Raw genomic sequence first — 20,457 nt, 5'->3', positions numbered from 1 at the left:
GTTAAAGGGATACTGTTTTTTTCTTACAAGTGTATTCCCTGGAATTTAGAAAGATTTACAAAACAGATGGCAGCATTTTTGAACCATCATGCCTGTGTCAACTGAAAAACAGCTACCCAATCTAATCGCACTTTCTAGCTCTGGCTCCATAGCCCTATGGTTACAGCAGAAGTGCATATCTAAATGTGAAGAGTGTTACTGCCTCCACCATTCTTTCAGGCAGAGTTCCAGACCTCCTCCAGATTCTGGTTGAAAGAATCCCTTCTCAACTCCCATCTAATTCTTCCACCAATTATTTTAAATGTACGCTCGTGGGTTATTGATCTCTCTGCAAATGGCAATAGGTCCTTCCTATCCACTTTACCTAGAACCTTAAATTTTATACACCACAATGAAATCTCCCTTTAGTCTCCTCTGTTCCAAAGAAAACTAATTCAGCCTATCCAGTTTTTTGTCAACTAAAATTCTCTATTCCTGCAACATCCTTGCCAATCTTTTCTGTACCCTCCCTAGTATGATGACATTCTTTATACAGTGCGATGGTCAGAATTGCATGCAGTCCCCTAACTGCAGACTAACAAATGTTTTATGCAGTTGTAGTTCCCTGCTCTTAAATTCCAGACTTGGGGCAATAAAGGAAAATATTCCATGTCTTCTTGACCACCTTATCTACTTGTATTAAAAACTTCAGAGATCTGTAGACACATGCTCTACACTTTTCAGAAGCCTACCATTTACAATGCCTTGTTTATCCTGCCCAAATATATATTACTGCATATTTCACTGGATTGAATTCTATTGGTCAATTTTCTGCCCATCTGAGCAGGCCATCTTTTTCTGTAATCTACAGCTTTCTTCATCACTAGTGACCACACAGCCAATTTTCATAGCAAATGCAAACTGCTTAATCATGTCCCCCACAATCAAGTCTAAATCATATTAACCACTAACAGCAAAGGATCCAGTATCGAACCCTGCAGAAACCCACTGGACACAGCCTTCCAGTCACAAAAATACTTGGTAACCATAATCCTTTGCTTCCTGTCACAGTTAATTTTGGATCCAACCGAGCACAGTCCCTTGGATCAGAGGAGTTTTAAACTCATTGATCTGTCATATGGGGCCTTGACAAAAGCCTTGCTAAAATCCATGCAGGCTACAAACACACTGCCCTCATTGGCCCTCCTTGTTACTTCCTCAAAAAATTCAGATCTAGACAGGCAAGATCATAATTAGGCACAACCTTTGATCAAAATTTGAGGTACTAAAGGGAATAGAGAAGGTAGGTAGAGAGAAACTATTTCCACTGGATGGGTTGCATAATACTACGAGAAGGTATAGTTTCAGGAGTGAAATTAGGAAGCACTCTACATAAAAGGGCGGTAGACATTTAGAACGCTCTTCCATCACACATAATACCAAACTGTTAAAGTCTGAGATTGATAGATTTTTATTAACCTATGGTATTAAAGAATTTTGAGCAGGGCATGTAGAGTTGGATCACAGGTCTGTTATGGTCTCAAAATAGGCTAATAACCTAACCCTGGCTGTTCCTAGCTTCCGAATGCCTTTTGCTATACCCAACTCGACCAATATTCACAATATGTATAAATTACAACTCTCCAAGCTGTTTTGTGGAACAAATTTAACAAATGAGTCAAATGCTAATTTTCTTTTAAATTGCAGTTTGAAGCACAGGAGTGTAGTGAAGCACTTTGAATATAAAACATCTGACAAACACCACCTATTTTTTTCCCCCCCAAATATTATCTTGAAGGACATGTTTGAAATTTTTCATCTGTTCTTTCCCATCCCTAAAATCAATGTCCTCATTGATCTGCTCATCATCTTTAAATTGGACTGCACTGGGGCAATGGTTACATTGGAAAACATAATCGGAGGAAATAAAAGGGAAGGATAGGAGAAGATCATTGATAATTTCATTCCCTATATGCTGTTGCATTGGTTACGAACGCAGCACTGTCTACTTTGTGGCAATATCCATCAATACCTCATGAGGATTTTATCCTCAAAGCAGTTATGGAAGGCCAAACAACCCTTCTAGATTTCAAACTGGAAATATCAGCAGGCAGGTTTAACGTTCCAATCTTTATGATTACAATATTTTGTTGATTCATTTTTTTCTCTGTTATCCCCCCCTGCCCATTCATGCAGCTTCCAACTGGACAATTCAAACCTTTGGCAATACCAGGAGGGTTAATTTCCACCCCTCTATTCCCAACCTTTGAAGGAGGCCAGAGAGCCAGCAGCTCAGCTCAGATAGGAAATCAAATGACAATTTGAGGTACAAACCACAAAACGTCATAAGTAAATTACTGACGCTTCTCTGTCACAGAACCACAACAGGAATGAACATTCCGTTGACTCAGCCTTCATAAGCAATCCGAGTCCTTGGTACAAATATGGGATCAGAATGTCAAAGTGACTTGCCTAATTAACATTTTCTCATTTTGTGATGTACAAGACTGATGGAACAGCTAACAATAACACTACATCATTTAACTCCACTCACTAAAATGAGTCACAGCAACAAACAATCACAATTTTAACTGCAGGAAACACTGCTCCAAGTTCACGACCTTGGTGTCATATTTAACCTGGATACAAGCTTCTAACAACGTATCTGCCCTATTGCCAAGGATATCCAATTGCTCCTCTGAAATATTGCACTCAACTCTGTCCCTGCCTCAGTCCATCTGAAAGCCTCAAGCATGCCAATGTTAGATCTGGACTCGACTCTTGGTCAACCTTACATTTCCCATCCTCAAACTTGAGCTCAGGCTCCTAGTATCGTAACTTGCACCAAGTTGGGCTCACCAATCACCCCCATGTTCACTGATCTGTATCAGCTGTTGGTTCAATTTTAAGATTCAGATCCAATTCCTGTATGACCTTGTCCATTCTTATTGCTGTATTCTTCTTCTGTACTCCCTTAATGCAGGCCTCTTTTGTAGCTCATATTTTAATCATTCTACCTTTGGCTGCCTAGGTCCCAAGCTCTGGTAATTCACTCCCTAAAGTTTCCCCTGTATCTCTAGCTCTTCTTTTCCTTTGAGACACTCCTTAAAATCAAAATCTTGGACTATGCTTTTAGTCATCTGTCCTAAATCTCATCCTGTTGACACTCTTCACTGTCAAATCTAATTTGATAGTGCTCCAGTGAAGCATCTGGGGACGATTTACAACAACAAAGGCACAATATGAATGCAAATTGCTGTTGTCATGCAATATTTGCTCATTTTACAAACGGAAAAAAGAAAAAGCGTTGAAAGAAAACTCAACCAAAGCCAGGGGATAAGCACAGTAGCATAGTGGTTAGCACTGCTGCTTCACAGTTCCAGGGACCTGGGTTTGGATCCCGGCTCGGGTCGCTGTATGGAGTTTGCACATTCTCTGTGGGTTTCCTCCGGGTGCTCCGGTTTCCTCCCACAATCCAAAGATGTGCGGGCTAGGTTGATTGGTCATTCTAAATTGCCCCTTAGTGTCCCGGGATGCATAGGTTAGAGGGGTTAGTGGGTAAATATGTCGGGATATGTGGATAGGACCTGGGTGGGATTGTGGTTGGTGCAGACTCGATGGGCTGAATGGCCTCTTTCTGCACTGTAGGATTCTATGATATTTTTCCTCTCAAACTGTAAGGTATAGGTATGTAACCATCCAAACCTGAAAATTGCTCCAATGGCTCCAACTTCATTTGGATGCACCGTTATTCACAACCACATTGGATTACTTTTAGCGCTAACACTAATATAAAAATTTAATTCCCACATTGTACTAGAGCTCTGGAGTGCAAGAGTGCAGAAAAATCAGTTGGAGGCCATATACTTTTTCAAAGGGGGACAAAATGGAAATAAAGTATACAAGGCCAGTCACCCTTGATTACATGGTTGTGCATTTCCCAACAGTGAATCAAGATCCCAGAGTAGACCCCTTAGCTGTGGCAGGTTCATAATAGCAAAAAGACTAGTGATTGGGAAATTCAAAGAGGATATTTCTGCAGCAGTAATAATGGGTTAATGCAGACAGAGCACTTATAACTAACTTCATAACGTATTGGCAAAGTCCTATAGTTATCAGTGAGACTTCTACTTCTCGTACCTTTCCAATCTACACCAGAAGACAATATGTAGGTAATTCAGTGCAATACGTTTACTCGAGTGTATGCATTAGTTTCTCTGGCAACAAGTGAGCAATGAAATGAGAGAGAACTTTGTAATTTCTTCGAATATTGACCATTGCAACAACACAAATCTCAACACATCACTGCTCGCAATCATTAGCTGAAAATTATGGGTTTCTTCTCCCCAATTTCATTACTCTTCTCAACTGAATGCATTAGCTCCATACTGATAACCACAATTGGTCTCACTTAGAAACCGTGATAAATATCAGCAGATATTTGACTGTGGGAGACAATACAGCAAAGTCCAATCCTCACCACCTCTGACATTGAGAATAACAATTCATACATGTTGACTTCCAGCAGGGAACACAAGTACTGATTAGGACCAGGAAGCTAAAGCTATTAGAGCACGTCAGTCACCCTGGCTGATGTAAGATTGAGTTTAATAACGGATTGTCATTTACAATCTAATAAAACATGGGTTTAATTTCCATACTCCGCCTCAGAGAGCTGATCTCTACCCCAGCAGTGCCAACTGCAAAAGTGGGCAGGGGGCTGGAGCTGGGTGGGAGAATCACCCAGGGAATTTTAAGACACCTCCACCTGCAAATATGTCAATGGCAACTACACAATTCTGCCCCACATCTTCAAAACTGCTAAAAACCCAATGATGGAAGTGCATCCTTGTACCTTCCACAATTATTGAGCCCTTTTAAAACCGGTAGATTATTTTCTTTCCTCTGTTCCCTCAAACATTGCAACATCTCCTGTCTTTCCCTGTTGTCACTCATATGTACAAAATGGGGGTGGAAAATATGAGGGCCAATTTCCAACAGGAAAGCTTAAATTTTAAAAGATCATGGTGCATAAGTCAGCTCCTAGCATTTACATCACTAACTCTGACTTCTCTACACAAGTTTCTATGCCCAGTTTTTCAGTGAAGATGGTTCTCAACTTCATTAAGAGGCTACCAACGGATCTTGTCAAGAAATGCCTGCCCAGATTTCTACTCCATCCCAAATGTTCCCAATAATTTCTCTTAAAGCTATGTGTCACTTATGCAGGAAAAGAGAAGACATTATGAATGGGAAACAGTAATCAGGCAACATTTAGTAGTGAGAGAATAACACATTAGTGCTAACATTTATCCAAGTGTCTTTCAAGAGTTAAAAAACTCCAATGACCGTTAGTTATGAAGATTGTAGGAGATGCCATGCATAGAGAAGGATGGATTTGAATACAAATATGAGAATTTGTGGCAGTGCCAGACCAGGAACCTATGTTGGTCAGTGAGCAGAAAAGTGGTGTGAATGGGATTTTGTGTCAACTAGGATACTGACAGTACGACTTTGATGATCCAAAATTCAAACAAGGTTGGCGATCAGCCAAGAGAGCATCAAAAGTCAAATCTGGAAGTAACAAAGGCATAGATGAGGGTTTCAAGAACAAATAGGCTGAGGCAGAGATGGACACTTTGCAGAAATGGAATTGGTGGTCTTGTTGAAGACAAGAATTTGGGACTGGATGCTCAGCTCAAGGTCAAATAAGAAGAAATAGTGCGGTTCAGCATCAAACTGTAGCTAAAGGGGTGGATAGAGTGGGTGACTGAGAAATAAGAGCTTGCAGCTAGGCTAAAGGTAGTGGCTTTATGCGCCCAAATATTTAATTAGAATACAGTTCTGCACATCCAATACTGAATGTCAGATATGTCAGAGGCAGTGGAGGGACTAAGAAGATTGTGAGCTGATACGTTTACACGTGACGGAACTGACAGGCAGCATGCAGATGAGCAATAAGAGGATGCATCGGAGGGTAATCCAGAGGTAACAATATGGAAAGAGAGTCATTACAAGAGGTTCTCTTGCTGCCAGTACAGCATGCATTTCCATTAATAACCTCTATTCAACTCCCTCGCCACACAATAGGGTATTATTTTGGGGCGTTGGGAGGGAACAAGGAAAACCCCCATTTCCCCAGCCAGTTCTCTCTCCCTCCATAAATGATTGGCAAGATGGAAAACCAGAATGTGTCTGTTGGTTAAGGGAAAAAAAGACATGCATTTATGTAGCAACTTTCACAGCCAGACATCTCAAAGTGCTTTATAACCAATGAAATTCTTCTGTATTCACTCCTGTAATGCTGGAAACCTGGCAGCCAATTTGCGTTTGGCAAGCTGACTGCAACAAATAACAATCCCCAAAGAGTCTGTTCTTGTGATGCCGACTGAGGGATAAATATTGGAGAGGTTACTGGGGATAACTCTCCTGCTCTTTTTCAAAGTGGTGCCATGGAATCTATTAAATCCACCTGTGGGTCCCTGTTTATCATGTGTGAACTATAGCATCACTGACCATGCAGCATTCCATCAATACCGCACTGGATTAGGAGCTGCTTTTTTGATATTTATGCTCACATTCTGGAGTGGGACGTGAATCCACAACCAACTGACCCTCAGCTGGCACAAATTGATATTCAAACCATGATTTCCAGGTCAAGGGTCCAAAACTGCAATCCACTGGTTACTGGATCACTTAACACCTATTATAAACAGATAAGGCAGTCACAGCTAGAAACAACTACAACTGGAAAAGGTTATCAGAGCACTTCCATTTTAAAAAAATACCCGCAGTATTAAATTAACTGTCTATCCACAGCATATATTACCTGCAATACGATATATCTACACATTACAAATTAGTACAATTGCAATGAATTACAAAGATAATCCACACTCCCAGCCTTACTTGGCTTCAGGGAATTTCCCTTTTCTCTGTTCATATTTAATGAAACTATTTGTTTTAGGCATACTGTAGATAGTCCTCCCCACTCACAAACAAAATTCAGATAGATCACAACGTGGATTTATTGCAAAAGTTTTCTTTTCTGAAAGCATCATATCTGCTTCTGTATGAACACTGCGTACTTATTCAGATACGAGGCCCACTAATGACTCAGCTGGTTAGAGCAACAAGTTAACCAACACAAACCAAGGGGATCCAAACTACAATTCCTCCCCCATACTGAGTTAACTGATCTGAACCAGAGTTGTGCAGTGACATGTTTCTGATTTTAAGGTAGGGCTGGGAAGATGATGATTGGTGGTATAGTAAATATTGCAATGGGGAACATAAAAACTCAAAGCAGTGCTGCATTGAGCAATAAATCACTATTAATACATTGCAGGCTGCAGCCTATAATTAAAACCCTACATTTCACGTTGCCTCATTATCTGTTTCTGCAATAGTGCCCTCACAATCAAGGTTAAGACACAATTACACAAATACCTGGTTTGCAAGTTCCAAGGGGATAGGTAGAACAAAAACAAGTAATGGAAGTGAGATTTGAGAGCTCATCTTGTACCAAGAAAATGACACCTCGTCCAGTAAATTCAGCATAATACATTTTGTTGGCAACTTTGGTATATTATCTGGACAAACTATGGTACACAGGCTTTCCTACTCCTCATACACACCACTCTGTGGGTGGAGGTTAGGAACAGGAAGGGGTCGGTAACGTTGCTGGGTGTTTTCTATAGGCCGCCCAATAGTAACAGAGATGTTGAGGAGCAGATGGGGAAACAGATCCTGGAGAGATGTAGGAATAACAGAGTTGTCGTGATGGGAGATTTTAATTTCCCAAACATAGATTGGAATATCCCTAGGGCTAGGGGTTTGGATGGAGAGGAGTTTGTTAGGTGTGTCCAGGAGAGTTTCCTGACACAGTATGTGGATAAGCCTACGAGAGGAGAGGCTGTACTTGATCTGGTGCTGGCTAATGAACCTGGACAGGTGGAGGATCTCTCGGTGGGTGAGCATCTTGGGGATAGCGATCATAATTCTATCTCCTTCACGATAGCATTGGAAAGAGATAGGATCAGGCAGGCTAGGAAAGTGTTTCTCTGGAGTAAAGGGAAATACAGTGTCATCAGGGAGGAAATTAGACGGGTAAATTGGAAGGAGGCATTCTTGGGGAAAAGTACCGAAGGAAAGTGGAGGATTTTCAAGGAATGTTTGTCTGGAGCTCTGCATGACAACGTTCCGATGAGACAGGGGGCTGTTGGTAGGGTACGGGAACCGTGGTGCACGAAGGTTGTGATGAACCTGGTGAATAAGAAAAGAGAGGCGTACAGAAGGTTCAGAGAGCTAGGAGGTGTTAAGGATTTAGAGGAGTATACGGGATGTAGGAAGGAGCTTAAGAAGGAAATTAGGAGAGCGAGAAGGGGTCATGAGAAGGCCTTGGCGGGTAAGATTAAGGAGAATCCCAAGGCTTTCTACAAATATGTCAAGAGTAAAAGGATGAGATGTGAAGGCATAGGACCCTTAAAAGGTGAAGGGGGAAAAGTTTGTGCGGAACCGTTAGAAATGGCGGAGCTGCTTAATGAATACTTTACCTCGGTATTCACGGTGGAAAGGGATCTGGGTGGTTGTACTGCTGGTTTGCGGTGGACAGAAAGGATCGAGCATGTGGACATAAAGAAAGAGGATGTGTTGGAACTATTGAATGGCATCAAGGTTGGTAAGTCGCCGGGACCGGATGGGATGTACCCCAGGTTACTGTGGGAGGCGAGGGAGGAGATTGCGGAGCCTTTGGCGATGATCTTTGCATCGTCGATGGAGACGGGAGAGGTTCCGGAGGATTGGAGGATTGCAGATGTGGTCCCTATATTCAAGAAAGGGAACAGGGACAGCCCGGGAAATTACCGACCGGTGAGTCTAACCTCAGTGGTTGGTAAGTTGATGGAGAGGATCCTGAGAGACAGGATTTATGATCATCTAGAGAAGTTTAGTATGATCAAAAGTAGTCAGCACGGCTTTGTCAAGGGCAGGTCGTGCCTTACGAGCCTGGTTGAGTTCTTTGAAAATGTGACCAAACACATTGACGAAGGAAGAGCGGTGGATGTGGTCTATATGGACTTCAGCAAGGCGTTCGATAAGGTCCCCCATGCAAGACTTCTTGAGAAAGTGAGAGGGCATGGGATCCAAGGGGCTGTTGCCTTGTGGATCCAGAACTGGCTTGCCTGCAGAAGGCAGAGAGTGGCTGTGGAGGGGTCTTTCTCTGCATGGAGGTCAGTGACCAGTGGAGTGCCCCAGGGATCTGTTCTGGGACCCTTGCTGTTTGTCATTTTCATAAATGACCTGGATGAGGAAGTGGAGGGATGGGTTGGTAAGTTTGCTGACGACACCAAGGTAGGTGGTGTTGCGGATAGTTTGGAGGGATGTCAGAAGTTGCAGCGAGACATAGATAGAATGCAAGACTGGGCGGAGAAGTGGCAGATGGACTTCAACCCGGATAAGTGTGTGGTGATCCATTTTGGCAGATCCAATGGGATGAAGCAGCAGTATAATATGAAGGGTACCATTCTTAGCAGTGTAGAGGATCAGAAGGACCTTGGGGTCCGGGTCCATAGGACTCTTAAATCGGCCTCGCAGGTGGAGGATGCGGTCAAGAAGGCGTAATCGAGGGATTGAGTTTAGGAGTCGGGAGATAATGCTGCAGCTTTATAGGACCCTGGTTAGACCCCACTTGGAGTACTGCGCGCAGTTCTGGTCACCTCATTACAGGAAAGATGTTGAAGCCATTGAAAGGGTGCAGAAGAGATTTACAAGGATGTTGCCTGGATTGGGGGGCATGCCTTATGAGGATAGGTTGAGGGAGCTTGGTCTCTTCTCCCTGGAGAGACGAAGGATGAGAGGTGACCTGATAGAGGTTTACAAGATGTTGAGAGGTCTGGATAGGGTAGACTCTCAGAGGCTATTTCCAAGGGCTGAAATGGTTGCTACGAGAGGACACAGGTTTAAGGTGCTGGGGGGTAGGTACAGAGGAGATGTCAGAGGTAAGTTTTTCACTCAGAGGGTGGTGGGTGAGTGGAATCGGCTGACGTCGGTGGTGGTGGAGGCAAACTCGTTGGGGTCTTTTAAGAGACTTCTGGATGAGTACATGGGATTTAATGGGATTGAGGGCTATAGATAGGCCTAGAGGTGGGGATGTGATCGGCGCAACTTGTGGGCCGAAGGGCCTGTTTGTGCTGTGGCTTTCTATGTTCTATGTTCACACACAGGAGAGGAAAAAGGCATGCTTGTCCTGACTCGCCTAAATTCATTGCCCAAGAGACTGTAAATAGAAAGCTTTGATGACAAGATACAAGAACATAGGAAATAGGAGCAGTAGACCAAACAGCCTGGTGAGCCTGCACTGCCATTCAACTGATTTTTTGGCTTCAATTCTACTTTCCCCCCCCCCAACCTCCCTTCCAGAACATGAAAAATCTATCCACTTCAGGCTTAAATATGTCAAAAGATGGGACATCCACAACTACTGGATTGGGAATTCCAAAGATCCGCAGCCCATGAGAGAAGAAATTTCTCTTCATCTCAGTCCTAAATGATCGTTATCCTGAGGGCGTGCCCGTGTTAGAAATTCACCAGCCACGGAAACAACATCTGCTCATCAAGCCCTTTCAGAATCTTGTTTTAGTACGATCATCTCTCATTCTACTAAACTTCAGATTGTATCAGTCCAATTTACTCAGCTTCTCATCATAGCTATGAAGATTGAACCTGAAATTAATAGAATAGACGTACCAGTACTAATCAACATTTAAAAACAAACCCTTATTTTTGTGGTTCATAACCAACTGAAAAATGATTCTGAGTTGACTAACGTTGAGCACGGAGTGCCATTTTTACTCTGATGCATGCAGATTATTTCAAATTAGGTCTTGAGACAAGATTACGTCCTGTAAATTTACACTTTAAAAATATACTAAATTAGATATGTGCGATTCTATATGTTGTAAGAACTGTTAAGTTCTTCATGCTGCATTCTATCCCAGAACACAAATATTAAGAAATTAATTGAATGAATTTACATACAGCCAAAAAGGGTGATATTTTGTAATCCTTATAGAACTAAATGAGTCAAAGTAATAGAGTAAAGATTTCCTGCCTCTTCACTTTGGACTTCCCTCAGTTTATTCTTTCTCACTCATGATTAATTATCAAGGGGATTTTCACAGTAACTTAACTGCAGTGTTAATGAAAGCCTATTTGCGACTAATAAATAAACTTTGCAGACTATTTTCATGTGTGGATGAAAATAAAGTTAAAGATTTTGGCAACCTCAAGAATGGCTAAGATTATGGCCTTTACAGAGAGAGGAGGGGATAAAATAGACCACAAACCCTGATGGAAATTAAAGCAGAAGGTTACTAAATGCAGATATACAAATTAATTCAACATAGAAATAAAGTTCCCTTCACTCTGTACTACTGGCTCTATTTTCAGCAGTAAAACCAGGAGTGAGCAGTGCTCATGGTCAAGTAACTGTCAAGTTAGAAATGGTAAAATGGCACACACACTCAAAATGCATTTGTTAATAAAGGGTGCTTCTCCGCGCTGATGTAAATATGACGACTGAAATAAATTATGCCGCCAGTCAATTCTTTTGAAATATTAAGTTGTGTCACTGCAGGCTGTCAAAGGTGTTGAATTAGCTGCTTTTAATACAGAAGCCAAGCTAGTTGATTTGAGGGAGATCAGAACAGCTTGCAATGCCAAAATTCCAGCATAACAGGAATACCATCGTTTTTGTCAATTTTAGCAAAGTCTCATAATTGTTGCATGTTTCTAGTTCAGCTTTCAGTCACCCAACTTTGCTGTTTCCAATTTTCCACAAACTGAGTAGCTAAAAATCAAAATACAAAATTGGAAACCATACTGCAGTGATTACCTTAAAGATTTATCAACGACTTTTGTTCGATAAACCTCTTCTTGGTCCAGCTTTATAGTACAGAAACAATCCCGCATCTTGTTTGGACCATGGTATGGAGGTAGGTTCTTGGCTTCGCCTGTTAAACAAGGGAGCAATGAGTAAAATATCTCAGAAATAATAAATGCTTAGATTACCTGCATAATACAATGCCATATCCCAATGTAACAATAGAGTATTACAATAAATGTAACCATCCATCTACACGTCTTAATACAGTAAGGAAATAAAAACAAAAAAGCTCCATAATACGGCATGGCGGCACAGTGGTTAGCACTGATGCCTCACAGCGCCAGCCACCTGGATTCAATTCCGGCCTTGCGTGACCGTATATGTGGAGTTTGCACATTCTCCCCATGTCTGCGTGGGCTTCCTCCAAGTGCTTCGGTTTTCTCCCACACTCCAAAGATGTGCGGGTTAGGTGGATTAGCCATGCTAAATTGACTTAGTATCAGGGGGATTATCAAGGTAAATATATGGATTATCAGGATAATATATGTGGTTATGGGGATAGGGCCTGGGCGGGATTGTCGTCGGTGCAGGCTCGATGTGCCGAATAGTCTCCTCTTGCACCTGTAGGGATTCTATGATTCTAATAAGTATAGGCATGGGTTCACATTGCAGTTCCTGATACAGTTCTCCACTGCAACTACCATAACAAAAGGGACAGACACACTTTACCCCAGGTCATTTTCAGAGAATTCTGAATAAAACAGCTGAAAACCTATTATGCCGTATAAAAAAATCTAAAAGGTCATTGAATACTGTACAGCAACTCAGACTTGAGCAACAATTACCACAACACGAAGTTATATTGCAACACAGTGGAAAAAGAAACTCTCATGACTCAATTGGAAATGACTTGGTAATTCTGCATAAACAGATCAGTGGGCTCCCAAGGGCTCTTTTCCTTCAAAGAAAATGCCAAAAATTAAGGAAAGAGAGAAACCCTATTTTACTTAAAAGGCCTTAAAGAACTAGAAAAACAACTCGGCTTATGAATGATAGGAGTGGGGAAATAAGTTTATTTGAAATTATTGATACAAGTGAAGATCTTTTCTTTGATTTCACTACAGAGGAAATAAAGTGAAGTTTATTTATCAGTCTCACAAGTCGGCTTTCATGAACACTGCAATGAAGTTGCTGTGAAAATCCACTCGTGGTCACACTCCTGGGCCTGTTCAGGTACACTGGAGGGAGAATTTATCATTGCCAATGCATCTAACCAGCACGTCCTTTGGACTATGGGAGGAAACCGGAACACCCGGAGGAAACCCACGCAGACACGGGGAGAATGTGCAAACTCCACACAGTGACCCAAGCTGGGAATCAAACCCGGGTCCCTGGCACTGAGGCAGCAGTGCTAACCACTGTGCCGTCCTCTGTTCACCACTTTCTACTTTAACTGCCCCCAGTGAATGTTGGTGTGACATTCAATGTTACAGGTCAAGATTGCCACATCCATTTACTGAGCATGTGCATTGAAATACCTGCATTACAAAATCATTGATAAGAATATGCAGCATTTCCAGATAACATTTACTACCACAAGTGTGTAAACACTAACTCATTTGCGGAGCATAGTTTCAAACTGCTCCCAAGCAGCCATCGTAACCAAAATGGCTATTTTTCCCTTTTGATGTTAATGCTAGTTTTCTGAACCTTCCCCTCTCAGAAAAATGGGATTGAAATTTAAAGAGATTTTGCTTGGGAAAATTAAACCAAGCAGCTCGGAATTAGATCAACTGCTGAGATGGACATAATTGAATGATAAAGCAGCTAACCTCTGTGACAGAGTATTGACACAAAATTGATTTTTCTGCAACTGTTGCATTAATTGGTTTCAGTTAGTGTTCGCAGAAGACGGCTGCTAGGAAACACAGGCTCTACCAGAGACAAAAACACCCAACAAACCAACCACCACAGAGGCTTTACAATAAATCACACTATTCAATACTAACAGTACTTAAAATGAATATAATGATACTGACAAAAATCAATGCTTTATGAGAAATTAAACCAGACTGGGGAAATTGAAGTGAGACAAGATTAGATAAGATGCTGAAAGATGAGATTTTAAAGAGAATTAGGAAAATCTATTTCAACTGGATGGTGAATCAGTAACTAAGGGGCATAAATTTATCAGAATTAAGGCCGGCACAGTAGCACAGTGGTTAGCACTGCTGCTTCACAGCTCCAGGGACCTGGGTTCGATTCCCGGCTCAGGTCACTGTCTGTGTGGAGTCTACACATTCTCCCCGTGTCTGCGTGGGTTTCCTCCCGGGTGCTCCCTCCCGGGTGCTCCGGTTTCCTCCCACAGTCCAAAGATGTGTGGGTTAGGTTGATTGGCCATGCTAAAATTGCCCCTTAGTGTCCTGAGATGCGTAGGTTAGAGGGATTAGCGAGTAAAATATGTAGGGATGTGGGTGTAGGGCCTGGGTGGGATTGTGGTCGGTGCAGACTCGATGGGCCGAATGGCCTCTTTCTGCACTGTAGGGTTCTATGATTTTAAAACAAGAGAGAGGAAATTTGGGCTTTCTTAATGCAGAGGGCTAAGACATTCAATGCCATACAGGCAACCACACTGGAAATACAACTCACAATAGCTTTTAGCGTAGTTACCATAAGAACTTTTTTTTAAAAATGGTGTGGAGAAATACATGGAATGAGCAGCTAGTTGAGAGGGGCTCAGCACAGGCATGGTTTACCAACTGGCCTCTTGTGTTTGTAAATTTTGTAACCCAACCATTCTGAATACAGCAGGCTGATCAAAGCAACGTTCTACTCCATCTTAATCTTGACTGCTGCACCAGACATCTCTTGAGGCAGTAGTGACAAATGTCTAGAGGTTTTAACAATTATCCTCAGATATAGTAACACATTAATGAAAGACAGAATGACTTGTGCACATTGGGGCAGATTTTCTAAATTCCCAACAAAAAAAAGATAAAACTCAAGTGCATTAGGGACCAGATCAGGAACTCCAAGGTATGTTGTGAAGTTAGACTAGTCTCTAGCTATTTGTGATTTTGGCATTAGAGTGAGAATCACACTCCAGGAGTGATTCTACTGACCCACGAGGAAGCTTTTATTCAAACAAACTTTAACAATATATTTTAATATAACAAAAAGAATTAGTGTAACTTTTACCAATTGAAATACTTAGACTAGCAATATCTTGTCATGTTTATCTCCATTAGTTCCAATTTAAGCAATAAAAAGCAAGACAGAAGAGCTGCTGTTCCTTGAAAATCCAAGCAGAAACTGCTTGCTTTTCCCTCTAAACCTAGCTCCTCCCATTAGCACATGACATGCTCATCAATCAACCTCATTAAACCCTACTCTGAAACCCCAAAGGACAATTCAAGAAATAAACGAGACTGCATTAGCTCAGATTAAAACAAGCATCCCGATATCTAGGATCAATTATGCTTCTACATTCTCAGCATGTGGGTTGCCAGTTGCAAACAAATCAGCAGCAAAATCAGAGCTGAAGGTTAAAACATTCCCTTCACAAGAAACATGATATAAAATACATTTCTTAACAGGGACAGTATCGTCCCACCTCTCCCCCATAAACAATGAACTATCAATATGCAAAGGTGGCTTCATTTTTCAAAACCTCTAGTTTCACTCCATAATAAAGAGACACACGCACATATTTTATAAATCTACACATGCAAATCTAACAGTAGTATAGTCTAGCTTAGTGCTTCTCTTCCTTAATCTTTCAAAGTCATGATAAATGAGAGTGCGGCAATCACATACTCTCTTCCCTCTTTTCTCAAAGTGCTGCTTCCTCTTTCTTTTCAACTGTAAATTGGTTCTGGTCATGCCCTCGGACAGCTAGGCAGGAATTGGAGGGTGAAACTGGCACAAAGCATTCCGGATTTGTTTTCTAATTTCCTTCGCTGAGTCCAAACAGATATTGATGTTCAGAGTCCTGAAACATCGAAACAAAATGATCTTTCTCCAAAGGGTTAAGCTGTTCATAGACTTTGTCAAAAAAACCTGTCCCCTTGTAGACTTTTCTCAACTTCACATGCATGTGTTCAGGGCCAACCAGAAGGGCCAATTTATCTCCATCCCCTTTCCTGTTAACTTAGCTCCTGTCAGGCAGTCCAACTCCAACTTCTGTTACAAAATGGTAGGCTCAAAATTCTTTCCAGCATCTCCAATGGTATATCTTTCTGTTCCAAGGTAGCTTATCAATTCCTTTGTTTGTTCAGAATCTTCATCATTGTCTGCATTTTTTTTGGCAAAGACATTTAGCAGATTGATTTCTTTGTTATCAGGATTTGTTGTAAATTATGGTTTTAGTGATTATTGTGACAGTAATGCTTTGTGAAAACCATCATAATTTACGTGATCAGCTATGAACAGTAATGTTTCTATGGGTATCCATGTATGTGCAAGCTGTATAGATTCATTATCCCAGCAGTTCATTTCAAATGATGGTACAGTTTCAGCAAACAGTCTTACTTCACATTGTTGTCCTTTTCTTTTGTTTGCAGTAGTAAAATACTTCTGCTCCTCAAGCTCCATCTTGAGATCACATGACTGCTGACTGATCTACTTTTTCCTCTTATGATAAGCTGTTGTTGACAATCCTGTAGTTTATGTTCAGTTAATTTCAACTCAGGCTTCAAATCAGTCAACTTTTCTTGCAACTGCCTACGTGCTTGTTCACTTTCTTTACTCACATTGTTGTCCAGTAACTGGTTCTCCTTCTCGACTTTAACCAGTTTTACATTACACTCATGTCTTTATTAACTGAGATTTCTAATTATCCACCAGCTCTTCGTAGTGTTTGATCAAGACTTTCAGCTGCTGCATCTCAGGCTGAGCAAACACCAGCTTCTCCTTCTAAATTGTGCCAACTTGAGTGCATTAAGTCCTTACGAATATTGTTCAATTGGAACAGTATTTTCTACATCTACCTCATGCACAATTACTTTAGTATCACCCAGTTTATTCTCCACGTGATTGTAATAATTCTTTCAGGTCATTTTGATTTTCCTCCAGAAGGTAACTCAGTAATTCATTCTAATTTCTGATTACTTCCTCATTATACAACCTGATGTGAGGAATGTCAAATTCAGTCATCTGGATTTGCTTCTTCACTCTGAATTGTAACACCCAAAATCTTTCTTCTGCTTTCCTTCCTCATCGAAATACCATTGCAGCATATTCATCTGACGGACTTCTTTCTATTGAGCATTCATATCAAATAATTCACCTCACAACTTCCTTCTGATTTGATAAGGCCCACGATACCTTGCTTTTAAAGATAATATTAATATTCCCCACTAGAAAACTAGAAATTTCCAATTTCTTATCCACTTATAACATCAAATGTTGTGCTGTGTTAAAATGTTGTCTAACCAGAGCTGAAGTTTTAAACATTCTCTTCACAAGAAACGTGATATAAAATACGTTTCTTAAAAGCACAGCATCATCACAAGTTCACAAAATTACATTTAATGTTCACAAAAATGAAGCGAATGCCTTCAGCATCTCTCTGTTGACTAACAAATTGTCATTTATTGTAATATTTAACTAGCTCAGCAAAACATTACAGATCACAACTTGGAATGAAACATCAAAAGCAGGCTTCTATAAACATACCTTCATTTTGGCATTATGGTTTTAAAACAACTGGTTTCATATTTTTAGCTGAGTGAAGGCATCAGAATTTTTCAGGTAATTTTGTTTTATTTTTAAAAACTGCAAGTTCTACATGCAAAGCATTTAAGGGAATCCCAAGCATTTCCAGACTTTGGTGACTAACAACTGCAAACTGCTGGGCTGGGCGTTTCCAAATGACTAATAAGGAGTTATTAAGCAGGAAAAGGTTTGAATAATCACCATCCTTGGGTTTCATTCACATCCTTAACATGCATCAGATATATTAATCAAATCAAAATATAAAGCAACTCTACCAAGAAATATGATCAGTCACAATTTTTCAGTCTGAATTTATTTCCAGTTAGTGATGTGTACAGACTCCCCCTTAAGCTGGGAAGCAATACAAGCTATAGCAAGCAAACTGGGAGGATAGAATTGTAAAAACAAAAGCACATTTTTACAGTTCCCATTTTATTTTCTCATCAATCTCAAGATAGCCATAAAAATAAACACTGGGAAGAACATTTTTGGGACTTGGGAAACCTGGCAGATAAAGGGAGTTGAATTCACTTAACTTCCCCGCCAATTGGATACTAACCACAACTAAGCCAACCTCCACTCTCTAAACTCCTCCACCATTACTTCATTTGATCTTCTCCCAAATCCCCTCCTAAACTACAGCCTGATTGGGCAGCATGTGGTTAGCACTGCTGCCTCACAGCACCAGGGATCTGGGTTCGATTCCCAGCTTGGGTCACTGTCTGTGCGGGAGTCTGCATGTTCTCCCCATGTCTGCGTGGATTTCCTCCCATAGTCTTAAAGACGTGCTGGTTAGGCGCATTGACCCGAACAGGGGCTGGAATGTGGCAACTAGGGGAATTTCAGAGTAACTTCATTGCAGTGTTAATGTAAGCCTTACTTATGACTAATAAATAAACTTTACTTGATGTAAAAGCAGTACTCAATTGATAGCCTGTCAGTTTCAACTTGGCCAATTATGGTTGGGAAACTGACACACAATACTGTTAGGGTACAAGATCAGAAACCCCAAGCTATATTATGAAGTTAGACTATTTGCTATTTTGGCATTGTGAAGACAAGATGCTTCACTCCAGATATGATTCTATTGTCACACTAGGAAGCTTTTATCAAAACAAACTTTATTTAACAACACAGATTATCTACAACAAATGAATTAGCTTAATATTTGAATACTTAAACATGGCAAAATACAATTCTTGACTGCTAATCTATCTCTATTAGTTCCAATTCAAGCAATATTCATCTTATAGATTTACACTCCTCTTCAAAATCAGTTAGCAAACAACCCCAGGCATATGTGCTTGTACTTAACAGTCCTAGACAGAGACACCTGTCTTCTGACAGCACCAACAGCAGCCTCCAGGGAGAGGCTTTTCCCTGTAATCTTAATTCCTCCCCTTAAGCACATGACTGTCTCTTGTTAACTGCCTAATTAAAACCCTACTCAAACCCCAGGAGAACCAAACAAACAAAAATGCATCAACCCAGATTAAATCAAACACATCCCTAGGTAAAGTCAATCATTTCCCTACATTCTCAGCATACAAACTGTTTTACAGACAAACCAAGCTGCGTAAAACAGAGCTGAATTTTAAGCATAACCCTCATAATAAACATGATACAAATACATTTCTTAAAAGCACAGTATCACCACAACACTAATCATATCTTGACATCAAATTTGACAGATCCTTCGGGAAACCAGTTCTTCTCGACCTCGCAACCTCAAGGCAGCCCCAACCTGTGCTCCACTCCCACCTCAGAATTAACATCCAGCTTACTGACTGTGGAAGCCTGCAACAGAACCCATCTGTTTTCTTAACAAGTGCTATTCCTCTTCAGAAGATAATAACTCTTGCTAGATAATGGCTGCATTGCTCACAAATATCCCCATTCTCAATGATGAGGGAACCCAGTACCATCATTGCAAAAGACAAGGTTGAACCATTGGCAGGTATCTTCAATCAGAAGTGCTGAGTGGATGATCCATTTCGCTGTCTCCTCCTGAGATCCTCAACATCACAGATGCCAATCTTCAGCCAATTCAATTCACTCCATGTGATACCAAGAAATGGCGAAATGCACTGGATATTGCAAAGGCAGTGACAACATTCCCACAAGCGCATTTAAAATTTGGACTCCAGAACTAGCTATGTTCCTAGCCAAGCTGTTCCAGTACAGCGACGAGTGGCATCTCCCCAGCAATGTGGAAAATTGTCCAAGTATCTCCTGTCCATGCAGAGGACAAATTTAACCCGGTGAATTACCACCTCATCAGTCTACTCTTGATCAACAGCAAAGTGATGGAACGTGTGGTCAATAGTTCTGTCAAGCAGCACTTGCTCAGTAATAACCTGCTCACTTACAAGCTCAGTTTAGGTACTGCAAAGGGCAGTCAACTCCTAACCTCATTACAGCCTTAGTCCAAACATGGACAGAAGAGCTAAGCTCAAGAGATAAGATGAGAGTGACTGCTCTCAACATTAAGGCAGCATTTGACCAAATGTTCTATCAAGGAACCCGAGCAAAACTGGAGTCATTGGGAATCAGGGGGCATGAAATCATACCTAGCACAAAGGAAGATAGTTGTGGTTGTTGGTCAATCATCTCAGTCCAAGATCACTGCAGTAGTTCATCAGGTCAGTGTCTTAAGGTCCAACAATCTTGAGTTGCTTAATCAATTACTTTCCTTCTCTCAAGGTCAGAAGTGGGGTCATTTATGACTCAGATACTGAAGCAGTCCATACCGATATTTACCAAGGCCCAATTAAGTGGCAACTAATATCTGTGCCATGTGAGTGCCAGGCAATGATCACCTCCAAGAAGAGAGAATCTAACCACCTTCCCTTGAAATTCAATGGGGCGTTACCATTGTT

The 20,457-nt window shown here is 41.1% G+C and overlaps 1 protein-coding gene across 1 annotated transcript in view; it reads right to left on the bottom strand.

The window, feature by feature from the left end:
- The window catches only part of rasa2 (RAS p21 protein activator 2), a 130,447-nt gene that overhangs the window by 88,948 nt on the left and 21,042 nt on the right, over window positions 1-20,457 (bottom strand). The window contains exon 2 of the mRNA XM_078205923.1: window positions 11,873-11,990. Within this exon, the coding sequence (XP_078062049.1) occupies window positions 11,873-11,990 (118 nt within the window). The remainder of the gene's footprint in view (window positions 1-11,872; window positions 11,991-20,457) is intronic.

The sequence above is a fragment of the Mustelus asterias genome, chromosome 3 (genome assembly GCF_964213995.1).
Source record: "Mustelus asterias chromosome 3, sMusAst1.hap1.1, whole genome shotgun sequence".
Lineage (NCBI taxonomy): Eukaryota > Metazoa > Chordata > Chondrichthyes > Carcharhiniformes > Triakidae > Mustelus > Mustelus asterias.
The sequence above is the reverse complement of the archived record's forward strand: the minus strand, read 5'-3'. Positions and strand labels throughout refer to the sequence as shown.